Source organism: Phalacrocorax carbo, chromosome 17, assembly GCF_963921805.1.
Source record: "Phalacrocorax carbo chromosome 17, bPhaCar2.1, whole genome shotgun sequence".
Taxonomy (NCBI): domain Eukaryota; kingdom Metazoa; phylum Chordata; class Aves; order Suliformes; family Phalacrocoracidae; genus Phalacrocorax; species Phalacrocorax carbo.
The window spans coordinates 5,369,862-5,383,734 of NC_087529.1; the positions used below are offsets into that span (position 1 = coordinate 5,369,862).

The 13,873-nt window shown below is 56.9% G+C and overlaps 1 protein-coding gene across 1 annotated transcript; it reads left to right on the forward strand.

Annotated features, from left to right (window-relative positions):
- Positions 1-3,981: 3,981 nt before the first annotated feature.
- Positions 3,982-11,820, forward strand: LHX1 (LIM homeobox 1). The gene is made up of 5 exons (XM_064467914.1): positions 3,982-5,153; positions 6,565-6,791; positions 7,058-7,335; positions 8,123-8,288; positions 8,788-11,820. Exons 1-5 carry the CDS (start codon positions 4,984-4,986, stop codon positions 9,165-9,167), a joined length of 1,221 nt encoding a protein of 406 aa, XP_064323984.1. The 5' UTR covers positions 3,982-4,983; the 3' UTR covers positions 9,168-11,820.
- Positions 11,821-13,873: the final 2,053 nt, after the last annotated feature.

Here is a 13,873-nt window from a genome sequence, read left to right on the forward strand (position 1 = left end):
CGGCGGAGCTCACACCCCCCTCCCGCCTCACCGGGACCCTCCCCGGGCCCCCCCGGGCTCTTCCCGGCCGCTTCCCCGGCTCCGCCGGCAGCTCCCAGTCAAACGCAGAGTCGCACACCTCGGATTTGTAATTATTTATTAACTATATTTTCCATAAACAATGCATGAGCTGGGAGTGTAAGCGACAACATTTAGCGACGTGGAAGGAAACCCGGGAGGGCTAATCAAGGGGGGGGGGGGAGGGCAGAAAAATAAATAAGAAAAGGGAAAGGCGAGCGGAGCCGCGGGGGGGGGACACGGGGGACGGTGCGGGACCGCCCGGGCGTGTTTACCCTCTGCATCGACCCGAGTGTGGCAGAATAAACCGGGAACCTCTAATCCATAATTGAAAGATCTTTTTTTTTCCAATTTTTTTTAAAAGCAACCCGGCGCTGGACCCTGTCCAGCAAGGGGGTTATTGCGCGGGGATGTTCTACAGGCTTAATTACATCCGAACTTCAATATTTGTTTAGTGCATTAGCCGCATATATATTTAATCAGGCGGAGGCGCTCTTCCTGCGGGGGAAAGTTTGGGGGGGGGGGGAAGGTGTGACACCCCCACACACAACCCCTCTCCACGGGCTGTCCCCCCGCGGCGCGACCCCCCGGAGCGACCCCCGCCGCCCCGGGCAGCGTTCCGCCGGGCTGCGGAGGGGTCGGGCCGGGAGCTCGGGGCTGCCCCCCACCCCCCGGTCGTGGATGCTCCCACCCACGGTGGGGCCGCGGGGACGAAGCGGCTCCGCCACGCGTTTCTGGTGGCTCCGGCGGCCGCTCAGAGCCCGGCAGCATCAGCGATCCCGGGCGCGGTGGTTGCGAGACGTTGGGAAGCACGGGAAAATAATTTTTTTAAAAAAAAAAAGGGGGGGTGGGGGGAAGAGGGGAAGCTTAGTGCCGCGGGGGGGGGGACGGACACACGACACGGCAGAGAGAGTGTCTGTGCCTGGGAGGGAGGGAAGTTTCTTCCCCGGCTTCGCTCGGGGGGAGGGAGCGGCTGGGCCGGGGGATGCCCCGCAACGGCCGTGGTCCCCGCCGCCCCGCCGGCAGCGGCTCCGGTGCTCGCACGGCACTGGTGCCCCGTAAAGGAGAGTGAAACCCCATTACCGAGCGCAGCCGTGTAGAAAGGGTGATGATAAACAGGGTGATGTTTAACTAAAAAGACGGGAACGACACCAATAAAATGCAAATTCAAATTCGCCTGAAAGGGGCTTTTGGTTTTTTCTGTATTAGATTTAAAATAAATTCGATTTTTTTTTTTTTTTTAACTCTTCTCATTTCCCTCTTTTTCAGCACCGGGGCCGGGCGGAGTTGCTCGGCTCTGCAGCACCCGGGCCGGGGGTACGGGCAGGCTCGGCCCCGCCGCCCCGCTCTCCCGGCCGGGAACGGGCCTGGGCGAATTGCAAAATGCGTTGAAAAACACCCCAAAAAACCCACCAAAACCCAAAAAACCCCACCCCAAACCCCAATCCCCAGCGCAGCCGCCTTGCCCTAGGAGGGGGCGATGGCAGGCCGGGGGCTGCCGTGCCGTCCATCCCCGTCGCCCGGGGCGGGGGGGGGCGGGATTTCCGCCTCCCTCCCCAGGCTCCGCGGACTCCCCGGCCCGTGGGTGCCCCACGCCGGGACACGCCTGTCCCGCGGGACCCCGCGGCGGGGGGAAGGCCGGGCTTGGAGAGTTTTTCTTTTCGGTGCCCGCTGGAAACAGCGCTGGTATTTTCGCCTCTCAGAGTCGGGGTCGCCGGGGGGGGGGGGGCGCGAGGCGGACCTAGGGCACCCCACGGTCCCCACCGCTCGGAGCAGGGGGGAAGAAGCCCCCATCGGTCTCTCCGGGGCGATTTTGGGGGGATTTGCTTGTACCGGCGCGGGGAGCCCCGCCGGGACATCAGCGCTGGCCGCCCCACCGCGGCGGGTACCCCGGGGCGGCGGGCTGCGCTCCCCTCAGCCCGGGAGGGGTGGTGGGTGGTTTGGGGGGTGGGGCACAGCGGTCTGTGCCCCCCTTGGCGTCGCCGGGCCCTGCGCGGAGCCGACGGGGCCGGAGGGGGCAGGGGATAACCAGATGCTTTCGCTAACGCCTGGGAAAGGAGCGGGGGGGGGGGGGGGAGAAATCGCTGTGAAAAACTGGTGCTTGATGGACATAAGATGCTCATCTCCTTCCCCTCATTCATCCCCACCAACACATGTCACTTGGGGCCCGCAGTCAAAGGGAAGCGCTCCCCTGACGGCAGCCCGCAGCTGTCGCCTTCCCGGGCGGCAGAGCGGGGCCGCCCGCCCGCCCCGGCCCCTCCGCTCCGCATGAGAAGTGGCCCATATGCAGGGGGGCCGGGGGGGGCGCCCGGGGCTCTATTGATCCGGCAAAGCGACCCAGCAGCTGGGCGGGGAGGGCAGGGACGCCGAGAGCCCGGCGCGACCCCGAGGCGCGGCCCCGACGGGGCGGTGATGGCCGGCTCCGTCCCGGCGTGGGGGCACTGGGAGACCTGGGGGAGGGGCGGGGGACACGACACACACACCAAATCACGGACGCAGCCCCGGGGGCTTTTAAACACCCGCAGGAGCACCAGGGTGATGCCTCGGCCCATGAGCTGCCCCGCAGCTCTCCCGGTGCGGGTAGGCTCCACACCCCCGCACCTCCAGGCCGAAGCGGCGGGCAGGGCGCGGAGCCGCGCCCCGGCACCGGGGCGGGGGGGCGGGATTTTCCAGCCTTCGTTTTCCTTTTTATCATCCAATTTTTCCCTCCCCCACTTTATTTTTTTTTCCTCAAGGACGAGGAAAACAGACGTGAAAGAGAGCGCGGGCTGTGTGCAAGGGCGCGGGGAGGCGCGGGGTGCTGCGGGCTCCGGGACGGGATTCCGCCAGCCCCCGGGACAGGGGGTGCCCCGTTTCGCAGCCCCGTCTGTGACCCTCGGGCAATTAATCCGCCGTTTCCCTCCTAATTTCCCGCCGGCGGATCAATGGGCCCGACGGGAAGGGGAGAGGGAGGGGCCCGGGGCCCGGGCGGCGGCACCTCCCCGGAGCGGCAGCTCCCGCCGGGCGGCAAAGCGGGGAGGAAAGAGAAATCACGGCCCTCCGAACCGCCCCGGCGACCGACCGGGCCCCTGGAAGGTAAGAGCAAATGCGGTTTTATTTCCTTAAACAAGAAAAAAAAGGGGGTGGGGTGTGGATATCGGGGGCAGCCGGATCGGCCCCAAAAGGGCGCTGCGAGTGCCGGCAACGGAATCGGTGCGAAGTTACCGGCGCCGTCCCTCTGCCCGCGGCGCCAGGCGGCTGCCGGTCCCGCCGCCCCCTCCCCGCCCGGGCACGTCGGAGCCCCCCGCGCCGCCGTCCCGGCTCTATCCGCACCTTTTCTCCCGGGAAAAGCGAACCGTCGCGGGTTTTTCCTTCCGGGAGTCGCACCGCACCGCGAGAGACTCCGCGCCCCCCGCCCTCGGCTCCCACCGATGCGGGGGGGGGGGGGGGGGGGGACGGGGACACGGACCCCACGGTAAACCGGGAACTCGTTGGGCGCCGCTTCCGAGCGAACCGCTCCGGTGGGTCCCTATCACGGATGCGTAACCCTACGGGAGGGGGGGTCCCCGACCCCACCGAGCAGCCCAGTTCCCACCCCGCCCGCCACCGACGCACCTACCCGCTGCAGGGCGCGCCTCGGCCGGGCCCGCGCGGGCCGTCCGTCGGTCGGTCGGTCGGTCGGTCGGTGTGTCTGTCCGCCCCGCCGTGCGGCGCGGGCCGGGAGCGGGCGGAGGCGTTGGCGGCGCCCCGGCGGCTCTATAAAGGGGCGCGGACGCCCCGTCCGGCGGCGGCGCGGCGGGAACGGGAGGCGGGAGGGGCGGGGGGGGGGGCGGAGGGGTGTGGGGGGGGCGGCGGCGGCGATTGGCCGGGGCGGGCGGTGACGTGCGCGCGCGGTGCATAAGGCCGGGGCGGCGGGGCTGGCGGGAACATGCAGTGCGCCCTGCGCTGCCGGGACGGCGCGGGCAGCGCCGCTCTCCGCCCTGCCCTGCCCTGCCCTCCCTCCGCCTCCGCCTCCTCCTCCTCCGCCACCACCGGCACGGCACGGCACGGCACGGCCCGCCGCCGCCGCGGGAGGCGGAACAAGCAGCCGGTAGAGCCGAGCGATGCCGCGCCGGCTCGGTGGGGACGCGGCCGGCCGCCGCGGGTAGCGCGCAGGGCGGTGAGCGGGGGTAGGTAGGAGCCGGGCGCGACGTCGGTACCGCCGAGACGTCGAGGGAGAGACAGACAGACAGAACACGGAGCGAGGAGCTGCGGAGCGTCCCCGTGTCCCCCCCCCACCCCCCCCGCGTAAGGACGGCGGCCCGCTCCGCGGCGCGTAGGGCCATGTCGCCGCGGCAGCAGCCCAAGCCCTTCTGACCGCTGTCGGGTCTCCATGTCTCGTTTTGTTTGGGTTCGTTGGCTTTTTTGTTTTGGTTTTTTTTGTTTTTCATTTTTAAAAAAATTTTTTTCCTCTGATTTCTCTTTGGGAAAAGCACTTTGACTCCTGACTGCTCTACCTCAGACCTGAGAAAAACTCATCACGCTCGCTTTTTGGCGTTCTTCTTTTTTTTTTTTTTTAAATTGTTGTATTTTTTATTTTTTATGAGCGCCGACCTTTATAGCCGTTATTATTTTATTGTTACTATTATTATTGTTGTTGTTGTTGTTGCTGTCGTGGTCGGTAGCGGCCGAGATTCTGCGGTTGCGGCGAAGCGCTGGTCTCCTCGGGCAGTGGGTGGTTTCTCCTGTGTTATCCCTCCTAGGACACTCGAACGAAGATTTTTCTTCCTCCCTTTCTTTTTCTCCTCCTTCACTTCTCCAAGGCTTTTAAAACAAATACACACACACACAAAAAAGCAAACCTACGCCAGTGTTGTCGTCTTTTAATTTTTTTGTTGTTTTTAATTTTTTTTTTTGCTTGACATCTGGGAAACCAATACCCCCCACTCTCAGAAATAACCAAAGACAATGGTTCACTGTGCAGGCTGCAAAAGGCCAATCTTGGACCGGTTTTTGTTGAATGTACTGGACAGGGCTTGGCATGTGAAGTGTGTTCAGTGCTGTGAATGTAAATGCAATTTGACAGAGAAATGCTTTTCGCGAGAAGGCAAGCTTTACTGCAAAAACGACTTCTTTCGGTAAGTACCGGATCCCCTGCCCGCAGCCGTAGCTCCCCTGCATCCATTTTTTATCTCCCTTTTCCCCTTTTTTTTTTTTTTTCTTGTGTTCCCCCGTTGTCCAGCGTCTCCCACAAACGCCTCTCCCCCGTCCCTGCGCACACGCAGCCCCCCCGTGCCCGTCGTTACCGCTCCGGGCGCTCTCCCGGGGCGGGCGCGGGGGTCCCGGCGGGGCAGGCGCGGCTCAGGCCCGAAGAAGGGACCCTTCCGAGCGCCCCGTCGGGGTCCGCAGGGCGAGGGTCGGCCCTTCTCCGCGGGCACCGGCCGAGCTCCGGTTCCCCAAAGTTGCCTCGAAACTATCGAGCGGCGGAGCGGGGGCGGTGCGGGCCGGGGCCGAGCAGGGCCCGGTGGTGCGGGGCGGGGGGAGGGGGGCGACCCCGCCGCCGTTACAGCGGCACTTGCCGGGCCTTTCCGCGGCTCTGAGCGCAGCCCCCGCGGGCGGGAGCCCGGCCTTGTTCTCAGCACGGCCGGAGCCCGGTGCCGCCCCGGCGGGGAGGGCCCGGTGCGCGGCTCCGCGGGCCCAGCGCAACCCGTCAAACCGAGCCGAGGCCTCCCCGGCGGGCAGCGACTCTCCCCCGCACCCCCGGCGGATCGATGGAGAGGGGAGCGGGTACCGGCAACGATCGCTTCCCCCGGGCATCCCGGCCGGCCCCGGAATAAATCGGGCTCCGCCGCCCCGGCCCGCAGGCACACCGGCAACACCGGCAAAGCGCGGCCCGGGGTCGCGGCGGAGCCCTTCCCGCACACCGCATCGCCCGGCGCGGCGGAGCGCTGCCCCCAGCCCCGCCGCTCTCCCCCGCCACCCCCCCCGGGCACGGGACCGGCGCTGGCGGGAGCCCCGCGATGTGGCCCCGCTAGGAGCAGAGCGCTGCGGGCACCCAGTCCCGGTGCGGGGCCGGCGCCGCCCGGCCCCCGGCTCCCCGTCGCCGGCCGAGCCGGCACCGGCAGCTCCTCCGGCCAAGGCGCGGCCGAGGCGCGTAAGGGCATACCGGCGCTTCTGCCTAACGCCCGTTAGTGTCGTTAATCAGCGCGTCGGGGCAGCGGGGGGACCCGGGACAACGCAGCCCCCGTGTTTAATAAATCCCTCGGCACTTCATCCTCTGCCCAGCCGGGGCTTCTGGGCGGTTTGGGGTTTTTTTGGGGGGTTGTTTGGGTTTTTTTTTTAGATATCATTTCAGGCATCCGCTCGCTAGGGAAGGGGGAACGCTGTGGAAGGATGCGTTATTTAATTTAATTTTGCACGGCCGAGCGGTGCAGCTCGCCGGGGCGAGCGGAGGCGGCGGTGAGGGGCGCGGGGCTGCGGGGCCGCTCCCGGCGGGGCCCCGCGGCTCGGGCGGGCGCTGCTGACCTGCTCCCCGGCCTCTCCCCGCAGGTGTTTCGGGACCAAGTGCGCGGGCTGTGCCCAGGGCATCTCCCCCAGCGACCTGGTCCGCAGGGCGCGGAGCAAAGTGTTCCACTTGAACTGTTTTACGTGTATGATGTGTAACAAGCAACTCTCCACCGGCGAGGAGCTCTACATCATAGACGAAAACAAGTTTGTCTGCAAAGAAGATTACCTAAATAACAGCAATACTGCCAAAGAAAACAGCCTGCATTCAGGTGAGGGAGCGCGGCCGGGGCGATGCGGGGGGGGGATGCGCTCAGCCCCGGCTTCTCGGCGGGGAGAGAACCGCACTCCTTCCCTTCTGCTCTCCCCTCCCGTCCCCTCTCCTTCTCCTCTCCTTCTCCTCTCCCTTCCCGTCCCCTCTCCTTCTCCACTCCCCTCCCGTTCCCTCTCCCCCGGTTGTACCGGCCCGTCCCCCGCCGTCGGTGTCTCCTCCCCTGCCGCCCCCAGGTTGATCGTGACCCGCTTTGCTCTCACCCAGCCACCACCGGCAGTGACCCCAGCCTGTCCCCCGACTCCCAAGACCCTTCCCAGGACGACGCCAAGGACTCGGAAAGCGCCAACGTCTCCGACAAAGAGACGGGCAGCAACGAAAACGACGACCAGAACCTGGGGGCCAAGCGGCGGGGACCCCGCACCACCATCAAAGCCAAACAGCTAGAGACTCTGAAAGCCGCCTTCGCGGCCACCCCCAAACCCACCCGGCACATCAGGGAGCAGCTGGCGCAGGAGACCGGCCTCAACATGCGGGTCATCCAGGTACCGCGCCCCCCCCCCGTCCCGGGGCACCGGGCGTGGACATCCCCCGCCCCCCCCCGGGGCACCGGTCCCGGCCCCGCACGCCTGGAGGGGGATGCGGCGGTGTGGGCGGGGGCCGGTGCCCGGCAGTCCCCGCACTGCAGGGCCGGGGAAAGCCCCGCCGTCGTTTCAAATCGTTATTACCACCCCCCCGCCCGAGCCCGACCCCGGCCCCCCCAGCCCCGGCCGGTCGGCAGGGACAGAGCTGCGGGATGCTTTTAGAAAGTCCTAAAGAAGCTGTAAATGGTATCGAAATTAATAACCATAAATGTGAGGGGTTAATGGATAAATAAGAATGACAATGCGCTGGAATTATTAAAAGGTTTATAAACCCGCAGCGCTGGGGGTAATGGGGGGTTAAAGGACCATTAAAGACGAGGTTAGATTGGAGAGTCTCAGTGTGAGGGTAATTAGGAGTAATCTTGTCAGGGTAATAAGAATTAACTCAATCATTCTTGACCTGCAGCCGGCGAGCGGCGGGGAGCGCCCGGCCGGCCGCGGGGCCGCCGTCACGCGTGGGCTCGGCCCCGTCTGTGGCGCGGAGGAGCGGGGCTGGGGGCGCCGCGGGCCGGGGGCCGCTCCCGGCGCCGGGTCGGGGCTCCCCACCTTCACACCCCGACAAAAGAGCCCGGGGCAAGGCGCAGCCCCGTGGAGCGGGGATGGTCGCGGGTGGGAGGGTGATTCCCGTGAGCGGGACACCCGCGGTCGCGGGCTCCCGTGACCGGAGCCTCTCCCGCCGCTTTCCCAGGTCTGGTTCCAGAACCGGCGCTCCAAGGAGCGGCGAATGAAGCAGCTGAGCGCGCTGGGCGCCCGCCGGCACGCCTTCTTCCGCAGCCCACGCAGGATGCGGCCGCTGGTGGACCGGCTGGAGCCCGGGGAGCTCATCCCCAACGGCCCTTTCTCCTTCTACGGAGGTGGGTATCGCGCTCGCCTCCCCGCCGGCACCCCGCGTTGCGCTGCCCGCACCCCTCGGGGCCACCCGCCCGCTCCCCGCTCGGCACCGGGCAGGGTCCCCGCCCCGGGGCCGGCTCGCCGTGCCGTGGCCGCGGCCGCGGGGGACGCGGGCGAGCAGCCCGGCAGGTTTCCTCGCCCCTCGGAGCCCGGCGGGGGCGATCCCCCTGCCCCCGGGGGCTGCTCTGGCCGTGCTGCCGGCGGGACCCCGGGCGTTTCCGCAGCCGTGGCCGTTTCGGTGCCCCGCTGCTGGCGGGGGGGCTCTGCTGGACGGGGATCCCCGGGTCTCGCCCAGAGCGAGCCCGGCCAAGCTGTTGGCACGTTCCCCCCTTGGGTCCAGCGAGCTGTGGGCGACGTTTCAGGGTGCCCCGATGTGCCGCCGCTAAAGCCCACTCTCGCGTCTTCCCCACTCTGTTACTTGGCCTGTGTGTTACCTTCCCTCTGTCTCTCCTTGTCCACCAGATTACCAGAGCGAGTATTATGGCCCTGGAAGCAATTACGATTTCTTCCCACAAGGACCTCCTTCGTCTCAAGCTCAGACACCCGTGGATCTCCCGTTTGTGCCCTCCTCGGGGCCGTCAGGCACTCCCTTGGGGGCCATGGATCACCCCCTGCCCGGACATCACCCCTCCAGTGAGGCTCAGCGCTTCACTGACATCATGTCGCACCCCCCCGGAGACTCGCCCAGCCCCGAACCCAACCTGCCTGGGTCCTTGCACTCCATGTCGGCGGAAGTTTTTGGCCCCAGTCCTCCATTTTCTTCGATATCCGTCAACGGTGGTGCTAACTATGGCAATCACTTGTCACATCCACCAGAAATGAATGAAGCAGCTGTGTGGTAGCTTTAAAACAAACTGGGTCTAAGTAAGTGATGATCATCTAGTTCTGCTTATTGTTATGGTGTACAGAAATGAATAAGTATAACATCTCTCCTGCCCTAAGACAATATTACCTTGGGAACGAACTGAATCCAAGCCGCTCCAAGGCAAGCTTTGCTCTAGACCAGGACAATCTTCATGTTATGGTTGTATCAAACAAGCAAGGGGACTTTTTTTGTACCATTTGACAAAGAAACTGGTGAAGCTGTACAGTAAAGTGCTGCCATACCGTAGGATGGCGTTAAGGTTGAATTACCCTGTTGGATGTCATCCTAAGAGCCACAATCCTTAGAAACTTCTCATTTAAAAAAATTAATAATTGAATGAAGGAAAGGTCAAAGAAAAGGGGGAAAAAAAGCTTCAAGAACTCTAGCGTTCCCAGTTAAGGATGGTTCTGGCATTATGAATTTGTTTGTTAATTTTTTTGTCTCTCAGAAAGTTCAACTACAAGAAACTCTTTTTAGCTTCAGCCATTTCAGCCTGCTGACTATCAGGTGGGACAACTTTCTTTTTCCTTTGTTTTTGTTTTGTTTTCCAAAATAGCAAATACTAAATGTTAAGCCCTCAGCACCAACTCTTCTACCTTCACAAAGCTACACGTACAAAACCTCCTCATCATAGCAAAGGTCACCACCCAGACCTCTAACGAAAATGACTTGAAAAAAAAACAAACAAAAAGTATTCTACCTTCACAGAGAGAGAAAAGCTAAACAAAAAGACTCTATTGAACTAAAAACAGTCAACTGTTTACGTCTAATGTTAAATTCAGGAGTTCAATGTTTTACTAATAAATCCTGTTTTAGAACCTCTTGTTCAAAAGCAAAATATTTTGAGCAACCAACCAAAATAGTTCATTTTCTTTTCTGTAGATGTTATAACAGATTGCAGGGCTTGTGGTTCACTGTGCTAGTTTGTAAAAGGTGTTGTTTACAGAAGGCAAAGAAAAAAAAAAACCCACGAAACCCAGACAGTTGCCAAATAAAGTAAATATATAGCACAAATACTGTAAGGTGCTTTGCACCAGCAACACGAGAAGGTGTTTAAAAAGTGTTACAAGGTTAAAAAAGAAAAAAAAAACCAAGCAAGCATCTTTGCTAATTTTTAGTCCTGTTGAACATTCATGGAATTGTTAATATGACTTATATAGACCCACACAGGTTTTATTTTTGTGTCTTTAAAATAAAAGTCCAAAATATTTAAATTTTATGGTCAAATATGCAGTCAACAGCTGCTACTTTTTTCTTTATATATTAAATTTCTCATATGTCTTTTATTGTTCTAATAAACCTAAGCTTGTGTGACCTCCAGTGCATATTAGACCATTCACTGTATGAAAGAAAACATGTTGGATAAAATTTGTGCGTTTTTAATAAAATTAGAAAATCTGATGTTTAGATAACTTGTGTTTCATTTGATGTTTTAAGCAATTTTAAATGGATCCTCTTGAGTAAAATAGCCCTGAGAAAGAACGATCCACTCTACTGATAATCCTGTATAGCTCTTTTGCTTTGGTAGAAGCCTAAACCCTGGTGTCGATGCAGATAGCAGTCAGTGGCAGCTCCAGCCCTTCTTTCCATCTGCAGCCTCAGTTGTTGAATAATATGTTGCGCTGTACGTTACCTTTCAAGATTGGAAACTAATCAAATTGTTAAATATCGTAACCTCTTCTTGGTCTGTGCTAAGAGAAAACATATTCAGAATGCTTATTTTATGCATAAACAAAAATGTATTGTAAATGTAAAAAACTTGCAAAGACACGGTTTTTAATTGATCCGGTTTTAGTTAAATTAATTCTCCGAAGGTAATTTTTCTTTTTCCCCCCCCCCCTAATTGGATGGGTTTGAACACAGCATAACCTCAATGGCATGAAAATAATTTTAATCCTTTTTTAGAGCTGATACAAAGTCAATTGTTTAATAGCGTTTGGTATATATGAAGTTCTCTGAAGGGCAGCGGGGGAGAATATTTTGCTTTGCACTAGATACACGCTAATTTTCTTGGACAAAAATGAAACAAAACAAAAAAAACCTGGAACTTTGTGAAATGACAGATTTAATGTTTTAATTATAAATGATTGCAGAATCCCAAATACTCAGTTCTTCAAAAGCAAAAGTCTCACTGATTCCGAGAGGACTTTGACCTCTGTTAGAAGCAAAGAATTAGGTTCGGTTCTGAAAAGTCAGTGGTTTAAATGTTTTCCACCTGCTGAGCTAACAGAATGGGATGAGCTATAATTGCATATTTTCTTTCGTCTCTCAACTAATCGTGACTCTGGCTGGCTTCTTTTTTATTTTACGTAGACACAGAAATTTACCCTAAAACACAGACTTCTACATTCCCAGCGATCCAATTATTTATCTCTTTGGACTGGGGGGGTGGGGAATCAAAATGCTTTAAAGTTGTATGATTTGTAATTTTCAATGGTGGTTTTTTATTTTGTTCCCAACCTAGTTTCTACGCCCAGCAGAGGGGCCACCTAGATGAAGCAATAGTTCACTTTAAACACAAAATGTCTTATATAATAATATAAAGATAAAAACTATCTGCAAGGGATCTGTTAGTGTTTCTTAAAAAAAAAAAAGAAATCATGCTTTATTAAATACAGGGGAGACTTCTTAAACTCATGGACTCCGTGTCTAACTCATTTATTTGTCTTTTGTATTGTTGCTGTGTTTTGTTGCTCTGTTTGGCATTTACATAAGCAAAATAATGGGTGATCTATTTATTACAAACTTTTACTTATTCTGGGCAAGTGCCGTTGATAAATACTGCTGTTTGCGCTTCTGCTCTGTGCTGCTGTTTTAATGTTGAATCAATGATTTTAAATGAGAATTTCCCCAAATAAGCTTACTTTGTAGAAAATGTGTCTGCCAAGTGGGTTTGCTTTTTCTTTCTTTTTTTTAAATTTCTTTCTTTTTTCTTTTTTTTTTGGTAACGAGGTACTTGTACAGTTTATTCTGTGTTAATTTAAGCAGTGATGTGATATGGTTCAATTTAGGTCAGTGGCTTATAAAAGGGAGGGAGGAGAGCCTGTATTTTTTTCAAAGCTCCCATCCCTTCCGCAGGGGTTTTGCCCATCTCTGGGGGGGGGGAGCCCAGGAGCTGTTCCCATGCTTAAGGCTGAGCATGTCCTTCAGTGCTTCCCAGGATCTGCGCTGGAGGCCCCAGCACTTTGCAGATTTGAATTCTGTGCTCTTCAGAGCGAGCTCGGTGTTTCTGAAGACCCTAATCCAGCAACAATTGCACAGTCAAAACTCCTTTTGAAATCATTGTCACGTCGGGTTCTTGTAAGTCCTTGTTTACAAGAGCATTTCCATTGACTTCAGTAGCATTACTTGGGAGAATAGAGGTCTGCAGGAGAAGGGCCTCGAAGATATGTGCTGCTTGGATGGATTTTACATGTGTGTGTTGATTTTTTCACTGCAGAAACATGGACGTGGCGTGTGTGCAACTATCCGCATGTGCGATGTAATTGCAAAAGCATTTTTAGAAGTAATTACTCTCTTTTGATCTTTTCTTCCTTGACTGCTGCTGGTTTCAGTGACCTTCACCTTGTTGCTATGTCCCAGCAGAAGGTGCAGCCCGGTGACGTTAAACCCCGCGCAGGCCCGCGTCTGCTCGCCCAGTTTTGGATGGCACCCGTGGCGTTGGCCGGGGGAGTGGTACGCGCCCTCCCGGCGCGGACGAGGGAGGCCCGGTGTTTCCATGTGTGAGACTGAAGACTTGTGCAAACCCTGTGTGTAAGGCCATTTACCATTTACTAGGAAAAAGGTGCAAGGCAAATATTGTAAGTATTATTCATATTGAGCTAATCTATATGAAGGAGATATTTTGAAGGCTAATCAAAGTGTCTTTAAAACGCTGTGAGTTTCCAGCATCCAAACCACTCTGCTTTTGGCCCAAGCTAATCGTGCACCGTGTCCCACGGTGCCGTCACTGTGTGATGCTCCTCTCTCCTCTCTGCCCTTTCCCTGCGTCCCCAGTCACTGCTGGTATCTGTTGACTCAGGCCTTTGCTTGGGGAACAGTAGGGGATTTGTAAAGGTCTGTATTCCAGGAGTAGGAATGTACTTAAATTACAATTTGTAGACAAATGATGTATATTATTTTAATACGTGTCGGTGTACCCAGATGCTGAGCGATGGGTACATGATACAAATCTACAAATAAATATAATTTAAAAATATCGGTGGTGATTTACATACTTTTGCCATCCTGGGAAGTGGCAGTGTCCTCTCAGGAATGATTCCTTTTGCCATAGTCTGCATTTTTTTTCCCTAAACAAGAGTGTTGTATTTAAGCTTTGCATTTTCTTACAATATTAAATACAAGCATTTGCAGTCTCCCTTCCTGTTACTACCTAGCAGATAAATTAACGTATATTAAGATTAAACAATTGATACATATCCTTAAATGCTGCCAATGCTGTTGAGCTGGGAACAGGGAGTTGCGATGCTGGAGCAGGTTCTGGAAGGTCTTTTCTTTGTGTCTGCCATGGCACTGGGGTGCTCAGCGTTCCTCATGCCAACAAAATAGCCATGAAGTTAGAAATGAAATTAATGGGACCATTAAAAATATATGTTGATTATAAATCCTTCTGGGATTGCTATCTTCGGCTTCTTTTTTTGTAGTATTTGTGGTGCTTTTAGCTATGGAGCATGGGGTCAGGCT

Excerpts from the sequence above, each read along its gene's own strand:
- LHX1 (XM_064467914.1), top strand. The coding sequence starts at position 4,984 with ATGGTTCACTGTGCAGGCTGCAAAAGGCCAATCTTGGACCGGTTTTTG. Across the intron at positions 5,154-6,564 it reads TGCAAAAACGACTTCTTTCG|GTGTTTCGGGACCAAGTGCG; the intron begins GTAAGTACCGGA and ends CTCTCCCCGCAG. Across the intron at positions 8,289-8,787 it reads CCCTTTCTCCTTCTACGGAG|ATTACCAGAGCGAGTATTAT; the intron begins GTGGGTATCGCG and ends CTTGTCCACCAG.